A 15,299-nucleotide genomic window follows, 5' to 3' on the forward strand; every position below is an offset into this window, starting at 1 on the left:
AGCACCTTCAGATAATAGTGTTTGTCTTTTGATTTTGCGGGCTTGATAAATAAACGATCATTCCTCGAAAGAGTATAAAGGTAGCGATGCTCAGTGCCAGTGCTCAGTAAATTAAGTGGGGTAAATGATAACGCCGTGGATCGAAACCCCAGCAAAAGTCTATAATGAACCATCAATCCCCTTGATCTCCTCCCATGGCTCGAAGGTATTTTCGACATCGAATTGAACACAAATCATGTATGTATGTAGATATTCCCAGGGTTATATAGGTGTTCTAGAAATTACATCTGTTAAAAATGTCCAGCATTCAACAGATTGAGATTGAACTGGTTACTTACCTAAAACTGACGAAATAATGTAGCATGATTATATGTTTGTTTAAAATTTTTATTTTTTCATCAATGCGATTTTTATTGAAATTATAAGAGTGCAGCATTGGATATTGTCTGATTTCTTAACTCGATTAAATCTGTATGATATGGCTAAAATTAAAAATAGAGTTCGCGTTCACCTGAATAATTTCTTTGCGAAAAGTCAGCAATCTACAATAAAGTTACCGCCTCTCCAAAATTCGTACCTTTATTGTAACTGAATACTCAAATTCAGAATTCGCAACTAAACTTTCAGCTGGATTACCCTGTATTTAACTTTTTATGATTGCACACGTGCTTTGCCCACAAACAATTGCCTTTCGGCGAGATTTACTTACTCCTATTGTACGCCGATTGCTCTGCCTTTTTAGTAAATATTCCGCAAATTGAAATAAAGCAAAGACTCATGCGTGATGCTTTTGTGAATTTTATCGTAACATCAGCTTAACCATCTACATACATACCTATACAATTTTCCGTCAGCTTTTCATGCAGTTATAAATGCTAAAGATATTTATGTGCTTATATACATTTGTAGAATATTATCTAAATACATACTTGTGTAGCTATTTCCTAATTTTTGCATTGCATTGCAATTATTTGTTGTCTGCGCATGCGTGAACACTCGTGTGGGTTTAATAAGCAAGCAATTGTTGCCTCTGTTGTTACAATTGCTATTATGTTGGCTTTGTGTTGTTGTTGTTTGTTCGCTTTGAGCTTAGCAGTGAATGACATAACATACAGCGAATTGCATTTAACTTGTCGGGCATCATTTTTTGCAAATGATTCACTTGTCTCGTTTGCAAATTGAAGCTGTTGGTTGAGTTGTTGTTCCTGTCTGCACTAACAAACGAGCGTAGATCATTGTCGCAATTAGCATAATACGACAATGAAAGATGCACTTTTGTGTGGGTAAAGTGTTAAAAATGTTAAAAGTATGTATGTATGCACTTACAAAGTAGGCACACCCTAACATAGTAAGTTTGTAGTATTTGGAAAATGTCTGGCACGCTTTAAAGATTCATAAATTGTGACACATATTTTTTATGAATTTGCACCTATTCACGCCTCTACAAAGGAGAAGGACAATGAGAATGTTACTAGCGCCAAGTTGGCCAAACAAAGCATATTTGGTTCAAGAAACCATAAATTCAGTCTTCATGACAATACATACTTCCAACAACGGAAATAGGGTGATGGACTTCACTGACCTAAAGGAGCAGCGGGATTCCATCTCACAATCATTTCTTAGAGCTTGAACTCCTTACAGACGGGAGTGTGGCCCGAAAATTCCAGACCGCAAAATAAGGCAGCATTCAAATGGTTTCAAGATCGGGACTGGTTCCTGTAAAGACGAAGTTGGATATCTAGTAACACGCTTTCAAATAACACTTGAAACGTGACACATTCCACTTTCACTGGAACAATACGAAGTGAGAACAGCAATAATGAGTAATAAAGTAACCGTTCCCGAAAATATATCGGCTGCTCAAAGCTGGCGACGAAAGTTGGTGGGTGGCATGTACCAGCTGTTAAGTGCAATTTTTTCTGATCCATAAGATCCATAAGATAAAATATCTGTGTAAATCCACTATCGACGATACTGTGTGAAAGGCTGAAGATCTTCATGAACCAATTTTTTGGACCTTATCAGTGGTGGTTCAGACCTGACAAGGTAGGGGACATTACCGGATAATGTCCCGACTTAGAAAAGGAAGCCAAAAGGTTGACCGCCCGATGAACGAGGGCAATATGAAAGTGCCTCCTTGTCCCGTTTTGAGACACGTGTTACTCTTTGCAGTTTAAATCTTCATGTAGGAATAACTTTGCCTTCCTAGGATCCAGCATAAACTACACCATTAGTGCAAAGAATCATTTTTCCAACTTGTGCTCCAAAGTGCTATTTAGACGGGGTCGGATGAGAGGGAGAGAGGTGTTAGTTGAGTTGGGTTGAGTGTGCATATGAAAAGGTAATTGGTATCATATGCCGAACCTTCACATGCCGGACATACATTGGGTACGTCGGGGTCTAGTTCGGAGAGATAAGAGTTTAACTACTACAATATCCAGACCTTAATTGAACCAAAGTTACGCGAGTCTCTCTCTGCAATTTAATTTTTTTCCTCTGCCGTCCTTTTTGTGGAGAGTGGTTGGTTTTGTATTCATGGTTGGTCCCGAGAGTGGCGAGTAAGAGGGTCAACCGCCTGGGCTGAGATTCCCTATACCCGGTTAAGTCTGAGTGATACATGAGGTGGCCCTGTATCCGAAGCACTCCATTCGAGAACGGTCTTTAAGGAAGACCTCGGTCTTGCTGATTCTCGGTACGAATCATATGACACCTTACTCCCACAATGTTGATAGAAAGGAAAGCGATTCGGGTAGGGATGTTCTCGGAGTTGAATATATTAGGTAACTTAGGTTAAAAGCAAAATAGGCAATGAAATTTTGTTTTCTTCAGGAGATTATCTAGAATCTCAATGTACTGTAATTGCGCTCTTTTATCTCACTCATGTTAAAATTTTCATGTTTGAGAAGTGTTGTCGTACGATATGGCAATCACAGCCCAATTTCTTAGCCGTAATAAGATCAACTTCAAGTCGCCCTGTTTTTTTGTTATAATTTATCCTTTATATTTAATTATTTGGGCCATAAGAAAGTACATACGCACAGCGATTTTCACAAAACAAATTTCTGACCACACCACCTTACAAGGGAGAAAAAAGTTCTTAAGTACTAGAACGGGGTTCTTGGAGTCACTGAACTTAGGTACAAAAAAAAAGTTTCTCCTCGAGAGAAAAATATCGATACATCAAATTTTAGAATCCGACTGCAAATGCCAAAAATGTGACGAAAAATGTAAGGCGGGGACCCATAGATCGGACAAAATTTTTCATTATTTTTTTCAAAATTGGCTTGCAAAAATAATTTAGACTCAGGCGGTCAAATGGTAGACGAATGGTGGTTGGTTTTTAATATTTACAATATTTTTCAAGCAAAAATTTTTTTATTTTTTATAAAATTTTGGTTCATGTTTTAACGAAAAAACCATAAGTATAAATCTAACTTTAAACTTTGTACAGAATTTCGAAAAATTCAACAAATTTTCGCAAGTTTTAAGCGGCTAAAAATCTCGTAGATTTTTAAGAATTTAGAAAAATGCAACAAATTTTCAAAAAAAGCTTTGAGCTTTTTACCTCGCTTTTATTAGCTCGGGATGTAACTATGTAATATTGATGCGCCTAAAAGATGCAGCGATCTCCATTCTCAAGTTACATACCTGATGACAGTACGAATGGGAATTGCTTTAAACTTCCATTCTTAAAGTAACCTGATAACAGTACGAATGGAAATTTTAATAGCGAGGTTTTAGTTTTTTAAACTATAATTTTATTTTATTAATAAGAATTTTCATACATTTTATGCAGTTACAAGGCTTATGAAATTTTACTAAAATAAGTGCAAATTTTGAGCGACAAAAAAATCTCAATTACTTTTAATATTTTTTTATTTTTGCTGACGGCTTTTGGGTTTTTTTTTTTTTATATAACAAGTGCAATTTATAAAAACTGGCGTTGCTTTTTTAACTTTTTTCGCAGTCTTGCGCATTTTCTTGCGCAAGAAATTCTTGTTTTTATGAAAAATAGTGTAAAACGCTGTCAACAAAAAAAAAATAAAAATATTAAAATTAAGTGCAATTTCTTTTTCGCTCAAAACTTGCACTTATTTTATTATTATTTTTATTTCATAAGCCTTTTAAACTAAAAATGTCATAAAAATTCTGTTTAGAAAGCTCAAAATTTATATGGAAATTTGTTAAATTTTTTCTAAATTCTGTATAAAGTTTAAAAGTTTGATTTATATGGTTTTGACTAAAGCATGAACCATATTAAAAAAAAAATAAACAATTTAGATTGAAAAACACTATAAATATTAAAAACAAAACACCATTCAACCAGTTTTGAGCGGCACTGTACATACATATACTACACATAAATATTCAGAGACGAAATGTTCTAAACAACTTTTTTTTTATCAAAATACATATTTTTGCAGGTCAAACCCTTACATGATGTGTATCAACGCGAAATCGAACTCAACCTTTGGGAGCCCATCAATCGTTATTGGGCTGAATGTTATGAAGCCTGCAAGGCAGCCTCTAAGCGGCGCGGCACTTATCAAGCTGATAATCGGCGAATATTCAATGTGAGTAAACGATTAATAAATTTGAAAAAATAAAAATAAAATAAATTACTTATAAAAAATAATAATAATAACTAATTGCAGCAAAAAATTGTAATGCCGTGGAAAGTGCGACAAGTTGAGGAGCTGACACGCCTGAATGCTGCTGCGCTAGCGCAAAAAACCACAAATAGTCATATTAAAAAGCGTTGGAAGACAGCAAAACGATTTTTATATGGACCACGTGGGCCATGGTTTACGGGGTAAGTGAAAAGGGCACATACTACCTATGTTAAGTATGTATTAGTTTATCTGCTACCAGTTACGGAATTAGTAGGCAGCATTAGCGAGTCGCAGAGCGAGGCAGAACGATTTTTGCGCAAAATGCGCAATACAAAAAATGCATTTCATCGAATGCGCATCCATGACATAATCGCGACTAGCAGTGATCGCACGCCCGCCTTTCCCTTTTCGCTTTTCGCTTTTGTGTTTTTAATTGTGGAATTCATATAATTTTTACTAAGTACAAGTTGTAATTTCACTTTATGATTACTTACTTTTTTGGGCTATGCTGTCGCATCGCGCGTTAGCGTGCTGAATTTTATTGTGCAAACATGCCAACGAACTACATAGACATATTTGTACAAACTTATGTATGTACATACGCGCAGCGATCGTAATAGCTACAGTTTTAATATCATTGCTGTGCGCAATTGCAACTCAAAACTTTTGCTCAAATTACGAATTTACTAATTTGCCAACGAATTTTATTTATTTTAAAATTTTCGTTTGTTTTTTTTTTGCGCGTTTTCTTTACTTTGCTCCTCCTCCGGCGCTTATTTCATTACAAATAAAATGAATTTAAAATGAAGTGTTTAAACAGCGCGTGGAAGCGTTGCAATTGATATCACTCATAGCAAAATGAAGAAGTTAAGGTGAGGTAAACTAAAAGAGACATCTAAAAATAATCATAAGTCTGTAATTATATATTAACTCAATTGATTTGCGGAAAAAGTAAAATTTCACTGGAAATTTAACTAAAAATTAAAGTGTGTCATTGCACTTCTGTCAATTAAATGCGAGTTAAATATACAATCATATACTCTTCTATCCAATGATCTTGATCAGTTAACTTAGTTTTGAGATAACCATTTATTAGAATTTTAATTGTTTATGCGGCAATTTTAGTGCAGCACTTTAAGTGCAAGCTAATATCCCCTGCTGGCAAACTTTATTTGCGCTCTTTTATAATGCGGGCAAATTTTTTTAATAAATATTTATGGGATTCACAAGACGTGTTAACTGTCGTAAAATCTTAAGCATAACTCTTTTTATGTACAATAATAATTAAAATGGTTTTAGAGGATTTCTAAAAATAAAAATATATAATTAGCTACTTAAAACCATTTTAAACGCTATTTTACATAAAAAAGCTAAGATTTTACGACGGTTAACATGTCTTGTGAATACCCTATTTATTTCATTCGTGCGATCGTCTCATTGAAAATTATTGATTATCCCACCGCGGTCAACAACCGGTCAGAAGGACCTTGCAACTTTGCATGTCGGGGTTTTGGGCGCAGTGCTCGCTGAGCCGTCTGTAAGCCCATCTGTACAGAAGCAGGCTGCAAGTTGCCAAAGGAACTCCTATGTCCTCCCAGTCCGAGGTTATGGCCTCGAAGGTAGGCAGCCCTGCAATTTCCAGAGATGCCACTGTATCCTGGTACCCAAATCAGCTTAATTTGGAAATATTCCGAGGCTTTTGAGTGGGAGCTCAGGCATTCCTCATGGCGAAGCTGTTCGATCGTATAACGAGCGATCACAGCGCCCTGATTGCCGCTTGGCTATCAGAGTATATATTTTGAACCTTCTAATCGGCAGAACCTAATAAAATAGAACAAAAGTAAGAATATAACTCTATGGCCTTTCTTCAAGAAATATTTCTTATTTTTAATGCGATTATCCTTTTAATAAAGTCGGGAAGAAATTCTACCTAATTAAAAGCTAAATGTAGAAAATGAAAAAGCACGTTTGCACTGACCTGTCCTCGAACCCGAGACCTACTGAATGGCAGTTTATAGCTTTACTTACACAGCTACGAAAACATCACATAAAATTAAGAAAAAAGTACTTTTCAATGAATTCAGAAAGACATTTCACAAATTTAAGAACTGTCTCTTTTTAAATGATGCAATCAAGCAGAATTTTCCATGATTTTTAAAAGATATTCTTGTTAATAAAATCAATGCAAATTTTCACATAAAATCAATAAGGAATCCTTATGGAATTTTCTTCGTTTTTTGTTTTTTTTTTTACCCAATGGCGTAGAAATTTTTTCTTATTTCTATGAATCATATTTTTCTCTGTGTAGCCAATTGGCTGCCTATTTTTAAAGCGGTCGTCCTGCCTGAAAGATGCTGCAGAAATCCGGCAACCTTAACATGAGATTTATTGTGGGTTCCTGACAGAAAACACCTCGTCCACTCTGCCATTTAGCTTCGATCCACCCGTGAAGATATTTATTGCAGAGGCTTTTAATCTCTCATTCGCCCTTTGGAGGGATGTGTGTGGAGAAGTCTCCGTTCGCCAACTTCGAATTCACCACATAATAGAAATACAAGTTCAGTTAGTTTTTTTCGGTATTCGAAATATTAATAAAAAAATTAGGCAATCGTGAAAAATCACCATCTCCATCGCAAACTAGAAACCAGAAATCGAGGAAAATTAACATTAACAGCCCGATTCTGTGCACTTGATAAACACAATTTTTTTATAGTTTGTAAATTTTTTATTTTTATTTCAAGAATTGGAATTCTAGCACAGAAATCAAAAGCTCTTTTTTTGATAAATTATCAAGAATGAAAATGCTATTGACTGACAAGCGTTTACAAATTGAAATTTCATATGAAAAAAAAAATTAAAATTTTCTATCATTTAAGTACTGCATGTGCCGGCATTTGAACCTGTGACACACAGAATTTATAGCCGACATCTGTACCTACTCGGCTACGGCAGTCAAAAAATTTTTTGCTATTGAATTCATATTTTTCGTATGTGACAATGAAATCAGTTCCCCTCATGTGGAAATGAGTTCCCTTCATGTGGAAGTCGTAGAACTTTTTATTTTATAAATACTGACACAGCATGCGATGGGAGCTTTTACTTGATAAAATTCTTGATCGAATTTCTTTACAAATAATTTATCAAGAAAACACAGAATTGGGCGGTAAACCGTTTTTTACATTTTTTATTACTTCTGAAAGTTGAGCGCATCTTGTTTTTATAGAATTTTTAATTAAACAAGTAATTTTTAAGCAAAAAACACAACCGACTTCAATTTTCATATACAAGTTTAGGAGTACCGTTAATTTTTTTATGATCCAATGATCGGATGATCCAAATTACGGGACGACCCTTGAGGTACCACCTTTTCGATAAGAAAATAGTTATTGAAATCGGTTGACGTGGTCCAAAGTTATGCGGTAGCATACATAAAAAAAGAATTGATAACCTCCCCCTTTTTTGAAGTCGGTTAAAAATGTTTGAGTTCTTTGTTAATTTTATGTAAATAAAGTGCAATTTATAAAACTTTAAAAAGTTTATTTATTTATTAAATTTAGTACATAAAATTTGCATAAATTTATTTTAAAGAGCATATCGACCTAACCGCCAAAAAAACGTAAGCGACATTTTTTTTCAAAATTTTCTTTTTGATGCAGAATTGCATCTAGATGCTCCAGGGGAATTTCTGCATCAAAAAAAATTTTTTTTTTTTAAATATGTCGCTTAGGTTTTTTTTGGCGGTTAGTACTCGCGATTATCTGAAGCAAATTTTCGGTATTTTTTGCTGATATATCTTTAGAAGTATAAAAACTGAAATTTAATATAAAACACCTTCGCAATTTCATTGACATTGCACACGTTACGCATGCGTGCAAGCCCCCCGTTCCTAGAACGGCCATAATATTACTTTTTATTTGCTTTAGTAAATGTCCTCGAACTAGCTTTCGGCCATTTCAACCAAATCGAGTTCTTAAGCGGCGAGTGAGTAAATGTCAATAGGCACTTGACATATTAGACAGCTTAACAAAAATTTAAATGCAGCGCACTTTTTGTCTTTGATTCATTCGCTTGCAGCGCATGCGTGCATAAATTCGTTTCGCTGCAAACGGCGGGGTGCGTCCACTAATTGCTTTTAATAAATTATATAAAAAAGTCTACTTAAAATTCTTGTTTTTGCATTTGCTAACATTCGGCTATTTACATACATGGCATGTTGGTATGTTAATTACAAAAAGACTCAATTGCACTTGATCTAATTTAAGTGGACAGACACGCAATACAACGCACAACTCAAACCGGTTGTCAATTGCGACAAATTTTGTTTTCATTTATTTGATATAACTATTTTTTGTTGTTTTTTTTTTTTTTTTGAATTTAAATCTTACTCTTTTTTATACCAGCTAGAAGCATATACATACTTACAACATACTTAAAACATACTTATACATAAGTATGCACTTGTGAGCATATACTTATACCTATTTATGTATGCAAATTCATAGTTGACTTGTAATCGAAGTTTAATTTTGCTAACACCTTGAAATCAATTTCATTAACAAATTTATGTTATTTGGCATAATACGTTGCCACGTTTTTGGTTTAAAGAATAAGCCATAATTTATTCTCAGTGTAACCTTAACTACATACTTTACACGATTTAGTGAATATCAAGGCGATGTCAGTGGTTTTTTAGAGAAATTGATTAAAAATACAATTTATTTGGCGCTTCTGCTATAATTTTTTTGTGCGTTTCGTTGTTGTCACACGAATGGAGAAACCTGCAATTTTAAGTCGCCTCCGAGCAACGAATACTCGAGTGTTGGTAAACCATAAAAAAAAAATAGAAAGTACTCTGTAAAGTCCGTTTCACACAAATAGTATATACAGTCATGTGAAAAATAATAGGGATTCGAAATTTTTCACAGCTTTGGCTATTTTTCTTTTGTTTGTTCAATGTTTATTATTTTTTATTTTTTTTTTTTTAATAAAAATATTGCTCACTTCCTAACGAAAACAATATATCGAGGGCTTATATTCAATACCCTCTATCTACAATTTTGATGAAAATGAGTTTTTGATGGTAACGTGAGCTCTTATTTATCCTTCAGCCATGACAATAATGCCAAACTTAAAATTTTGCTTTTATGGTATTATATTCTCATTTTGAAAAATCCACTATCTGCAATAACATTTTGTTACAAAAGCAAAATCCTCTATCTACACAATTTTGCTGGAAAATTGTTTTCATTACCATTTTTTTGTGGCAGGTCAAATAAAGACTGGGTAAGTTACATGTGCCGATGCATGTATGTATATGTTCCGCTAAAATCCGATCTTAGGTCAAACTAGTTTTGCCCAGGCTAAACTTGTTCTACCTAATGCGATGTCCAACCGAAACCAAATCTTGTGGACTGCGTAGCTTCAGTTGGACTGATGATGAGAGTTACAAAAATAGTTTATTCTAAGATCGGGTTTGGCCGGTAGCTTACAGGTATATACATGTCCGCTCATTTACTACAATAATGTCATAATTCAAAAAATCAAAACTCGAGAAAGACGGCTTTAAAGTTTTGAATTTACATATACGCCGATACTAAAAATGAATACATATTTTATTCTAGTGAGATTCTGGTAAAGGCCTGTATGCAGCTCTCAAGAAAAGCAAAAACTCCATATAAAATGACGTACAAGAAATGGCTAAGAAATTTTCTTGATTCAAATTTCCTTAAGGCAGTACGCAGTTCTTAAGAAATTTACTACGCTTTCTACTACGGTTTTCTAAACTTTTTTTGTGAAGAAAGAACATAAGGCAACCCAGTTTTGCAACAGAAATATATGCCCGTTCCATTATTTCTTGAGGAAGTAGTGAGGCAACAGGCTGTGAAGTATCAAAAAATGTCAAAATTCCTTGGACACACACGCGAAATAATGGCAATTTTTTCTTGACCGTTTTCTTGAGAGCTGCATACAGGGCTTAATCGATGCAGCTATGATATTTTTACACGAATTAGAAGAAGACGTAGCGATAATTTCTGCATACTCAACTCAAAATTTGTATTTTTTGGATTATGACACTACTAAAGTAAATGAGCGATGTGTATATGTTTATTTGCCTCCACTTGGTCCGAAGATTCCCACAATTCTCTCTTACTCATATCTATTTAAGAGTTTGACCAACCATCTCTTCGATGACAGGCAAAAGCCCTGGTGCAGACAAAATCCCGTACCCCGTTCTAAAAAATCATCCGTATCCCATCAAACATAGAGTCATTCAACTCCATAACTACATTTTATTTCAAGGATTATATCATCAAGAGTGGGAAACTGCTATTATTATTCCTATTGCCAAACTAAATACGCTAATGATATTTTAATTTTTTCTAAAACTAAGGACTTGACGCAAGTAAAAATTATTTTTTCTAACATACTAAACGATCTAGTCAATTGGTCCTAATCTTCAGGAGCTCAGATTTAAGCTGAAAAAGTAATTTTTTCACATATGCAGAAAATACAAATAAATACATACATCCAACGCTCTCCTTGTCTAACATCCCTCCCCTATACTGATACATTGAAAATATTTGGAATGATTTTTTACAATAAACCTACTTTTAAGCAGAACTGTCATTATGTAAAAGTTGACTTTGGGCTCGTAATTTATGGACACTGCGCAAAAAAACATCTTAAATTGCTAGAAACACCTTACTATGTAGCAGAGGAGAAAAAGCATCCGTGCATTTCCCACCTCGCCAATAAAAGCTATCTCTCACGTCGAATCCTGCTTTCAACAAAAAAATCTGATGTAGCAAGCAATCACCTTTATTTCGTATATTAATCTACATCAAAGATTTCGACATCATCCGATGCTTACTAAAGTAAAAACTCTACCGCAAGGGCATTTGCCCAGTTTGATACTCATAAATTACCTGGGAGCTTATTTTCACAGACGGTTCCAGATATGGTGGTAACAAAAGGGCTGGGTGTTACAATTGTCTTCAGTGCTTTTCCCCCGTACTGCTCGGCATTTACAGCCGAATCAGCTGTACGTTTCGCCTCTATAAACGAAGGAAATTTCCTCATCTGAACGGGCAGTAAACCAACCAGCGAAGCCTCTTTTAACAGTGCTAATGATTCTCATATAATTTCGAAATCACGTGAAATACTTTTTTGACACAAAAACACATTTAAAATTATGTGGTTACCTGGGCACATCGGAATTGAAGGGAACGAATTTTCACACCTATGATTTCTGCATTAAAATCTTAGTTTAACATAGTATTTACGTCTAAAGAACTGACATTTTCATTATTCTGCAAAACCCTCTATCAGCAAATTTTTCTATATAAATAGTTATAATTCGAATTGCAATAACCTCTATCTGATCTTTAAACTAAAATTAAATGAATTAAAAGTAAAAAACTAGTTTTAGTATATTGCGTGAATATTTAAGACATGCGTGTGTACTTAAAATTATTAACACTTTTAAAAACAGCTGCCAAAACAGTTTTTTTTTGCTCTCCTGAAAAATTGAGTTTTTGCAGATAGAGGGTATTGAATATAAGCCCTCGATATGCAAGTCTAAATTTCAAACTTTGTAGAGAAATTAAAATAATTCAACAAAATGTTACAATAAGGGCAAACTTTTTGCTAAGAATTTTTAGGAAAAATCCCCATATGCAGTTTTATAGCCCATTAAATTCTAGCTTAAGAAGGTAGAAATTTTAAGTCGCTCAGAATTCGCATTGATTTTTGATAATTTTTTTTGCGGATGGTGTTATCATTTTCTTCCATACAAAAAAATTGTCGAACGGACTTCGTGACACCGTGAGGAAAAAAAATTATCAAAAATTAGTGCGATTTCTTAGCCACTTGTAACGTGCACTTTCCTAAGCTAGAATTGTAAAATTTTGTTGAATTTTTCAAATTTTTCTACAAAATTTACCTGTGTTTATGGTCCGATTTCGTTCATATTTAGAAAGCTTGCTTTAAAAATATTGGTTTTTATAATTAACTTATTTAGCTTTTCAATATATATATTAGAAACTTCAGACTTCTCAGTTTTTCAATTGAAATTGATAAAGTTCGGCAATAGTTTTCAAAAGTAGCCGCTGTATAAATAGTTTTTGTAACTAAGTGGTATTTTTACTTTTAATATTAAATTTATTAAAAAAAAGAGATCCCTTTCGACCCATCTGTCGTCGAGGGTTAAAACTTTTTTGTCTCTTGCAAAAATGTTGGAAATCATATACCAATCAATAAAGGAAGATATGTTTTTTTTTTAAATAATCTACTGTTTGATCATAATTAATTTTTTCCCACAAAAATGGGTAAAACTACCTATAGTGAATTCGTACATAGCGCCGTATGAATAAAAAAGGAGCAATTGCCTTTTCTTAAACATCATCACATTTTCTTACATACATACATACAACCTCATTTGGAAATTTGGAAAAAATCTTTTGTCAAGATTAGGACAAAGCCTAATATTTTTCCACAACCCGATTGGGCTACCAATTTACAACAAATTTTGGGCAAAAGTCCATTTGTCTGACTGTCTTTAGGTTTGTAAATTGTGCCAAAATGCATAATCCAATAAATCTGCGGTCAATCAGTACTTCACCGCCAACCTACGAGTGGTGTTTGATAAGTCAGCTTATTTTGAATAAACAAATTTTTTTTTCTGCGAAGCAGCGTTTCATTCCTCAACATAATCTCTTTTTAGCTCGAAACATTAAATCTAGCGTTTTTTTTTTCAATTTTATTTATCCCTTCCAATGAATGTAAAGTCCGTAAGGAGTCTTTCCTTTCGCTGATGACCTCGTCAACCGACTCAAAACTCATGAAATGAAATGAAATTTTTAGTGGCCAGAAAAACCACCAAAAACTAAAAGTGAAATATTGCCCAATGGGTGTACTTAAACCCTCGAGAAAGTATTTAAAGGATAGGGAAATGTGAGCGTGGGAAATATTTACTCTTCTTCGAACTTATACCAAAACACAAAAATATACCACCTCAGTCTGGCGAATATCGTACAGCTGCAGAGATAATGCCTGTACTACTACTCTGTCTAAGAAGGAATATCGACACTACCCTGTCTGGCCTTTACAGTAAACTCTTGTATTGCACCAACAGTTGTTAAGAGCCTTATTCATGAGATCCATGATCTGTAATCTAGGGCCAATAATTCGCTGCACTCTATATACATACATTGTAGGTCGCGTATATTCGCGTTTATAATAAATTTAAAAAAAAAAACAATTTGTTTTTACAGAGAAATTTTCCTAAGGAAGGAATATTCCAACATTATTAAATAGTTTACAAAACAAGCGAAAAATCTGTTTATTAACTATATCACCAATATGTATTTGTAAAATATTTGAATAATTAAATCTATAGCTAAAAATATTTTGGTACATTTTGTTACACTCTGGTACAGTTTTTGGCACACAAAAAAGGAGGTAAGTGGCAACCGTGACTGTGGCGGTTGCTAAAATTTTCGTGTAGTCTATAAAAAGATGATACTTAGTTGATAGCAGCAGTGTTGCATTGTCATATGGTTAAAGTTCCTACACGGGAGATTCAAAATATCACTGACTTCTCGAACTGCCCTCGCGTAAATTAAACACATTTAAATTTGATATTGCACGCACAAATACCTACATACATATTTTCATGTGTAGTCATATCAATATGTCAATTGACTTTATTAAATCTTGTCACGCCCAACGTAAGTACTACATTTGACCACGTCATTCGACGTATATTTTTGATATCTTAAATTGTTTTGACTGCCGAAAAACGCTACGCCACACACGCAGGTTACATTGAAACTGCATTAGCTGATGTAATATCCGTTCAAATTTTCGTGCTCGGCATTACTTTCAATTTACGCAAATTTTGTGAGCGTACAGAACGGTAACGGTCAGTCGAATGTAATTAAGTCTTTAACCAGCGGCACCTAGAAACTTCATATAAACATACATACATACATACATATAAAGCATATGCAAAAACTTTGCCGAAATTTCAAATATTTTATACACCTCCAAATTTCGTGGTGATTCATCTCTGGCGCGCCCTTGTTTTCGTTGTCCCCTCATGGGTTCGGAGCGTCGTCATCCATATCGTCGTTAAAAAGCTCATACAGTTCGCCATTCCATCTTCTCCTATACCCGTCGTCCACGCGAACTGGGCCGTACATCTTGCGTAGAATAGTTCTCTAGAAAGCCCGCTAACGCCTTCTCATCTTTGTTCGTTCACGTATCTGCGGCATATTCAAGAACTGGCATGACCAGAGACTTGTAGAGCGTAATTTTTGTTCGTCGAGAGATGGCGCTGCTTTCAATTCAAGATTTATGCTTCGCTTTATCTCCAGGCCGATGTCTTTTTCTATACTGGAATATGCTGCGGTTACGTCCCTTTGTTATTACGCTTTCCAGCATCAGATTGAAAAAGTCGCACGAGATATATCGCCTCGAATCGCCTTGTTTAAAACCTCGTTTGGTCTCAAAGAGCGCAGAGAGGTCCTCCTCAATTTGGACGGAGCTAAAAGTTGTGCTCGACGTCACTCTACATAGCCGTATTAGTTTTGCGGGGATACCAAATTTGGACATCCACCATTAAATGTGATGGAATATTTGTTTTCTACTTTTCACTATCAGAAGTACGAAGGTTATACGAGGGTC

At 34.5% G+C, this 15,299-nt stretch overlaps 2 protein-coding genes across 2 annotated transcripts in view; one reads left to right on the forward strand and one right to left on the reverse strand.

Moving 5' to 3' along the window:
• Positions 1 to 4,817, forward strand: part of LOC118746705 (neurobeachin-like protein 2) — a 37,226-nt gene extending 32,409 nt beyond the window's left edge. Inside the window, exons 21-22 of the mRNA XM_036480593.1 lie at positions 4,425 to 4,574; positions 4,656 to 4,817. Coding sequence (XP_036336486.1) covers positions 4,425 to 4,574; positions 4,656 to 4,817 — 312 coding nt within the window. The remainder of the gene's footprint in view (positions 1 to 4,424; positions 4,575 to 4,655) is intronic.
• LOC118747186 (neurobeachin-like protein 2) overlaps positions 1 to 15,299 on the reverse strand; it is a 172,223-nt gene that overhangs the window by 61,477 nt on the left and 95,447 nt on the right. The gene's annotated exons all lie outside the window — the stretch shown is intronic.

The sequence above is a fragment of the Rhagoletis pomonella genome, unplaced genomic scaffold (assembly GCF_013731165.1).
Source record: "Rhagoletis pomonella isolate Grant_MI unplaced genomic scaffold, Rhpom_1.0 Rhpom_scaffold_00011, whole genome shotgun sequence".
Lineage (NCBI taxonomy): Eukaryota > Metazoa > Arthropoda > Insecta > Diptera > Tephritidae > Rhagoletis > Rhagoletis pomonella.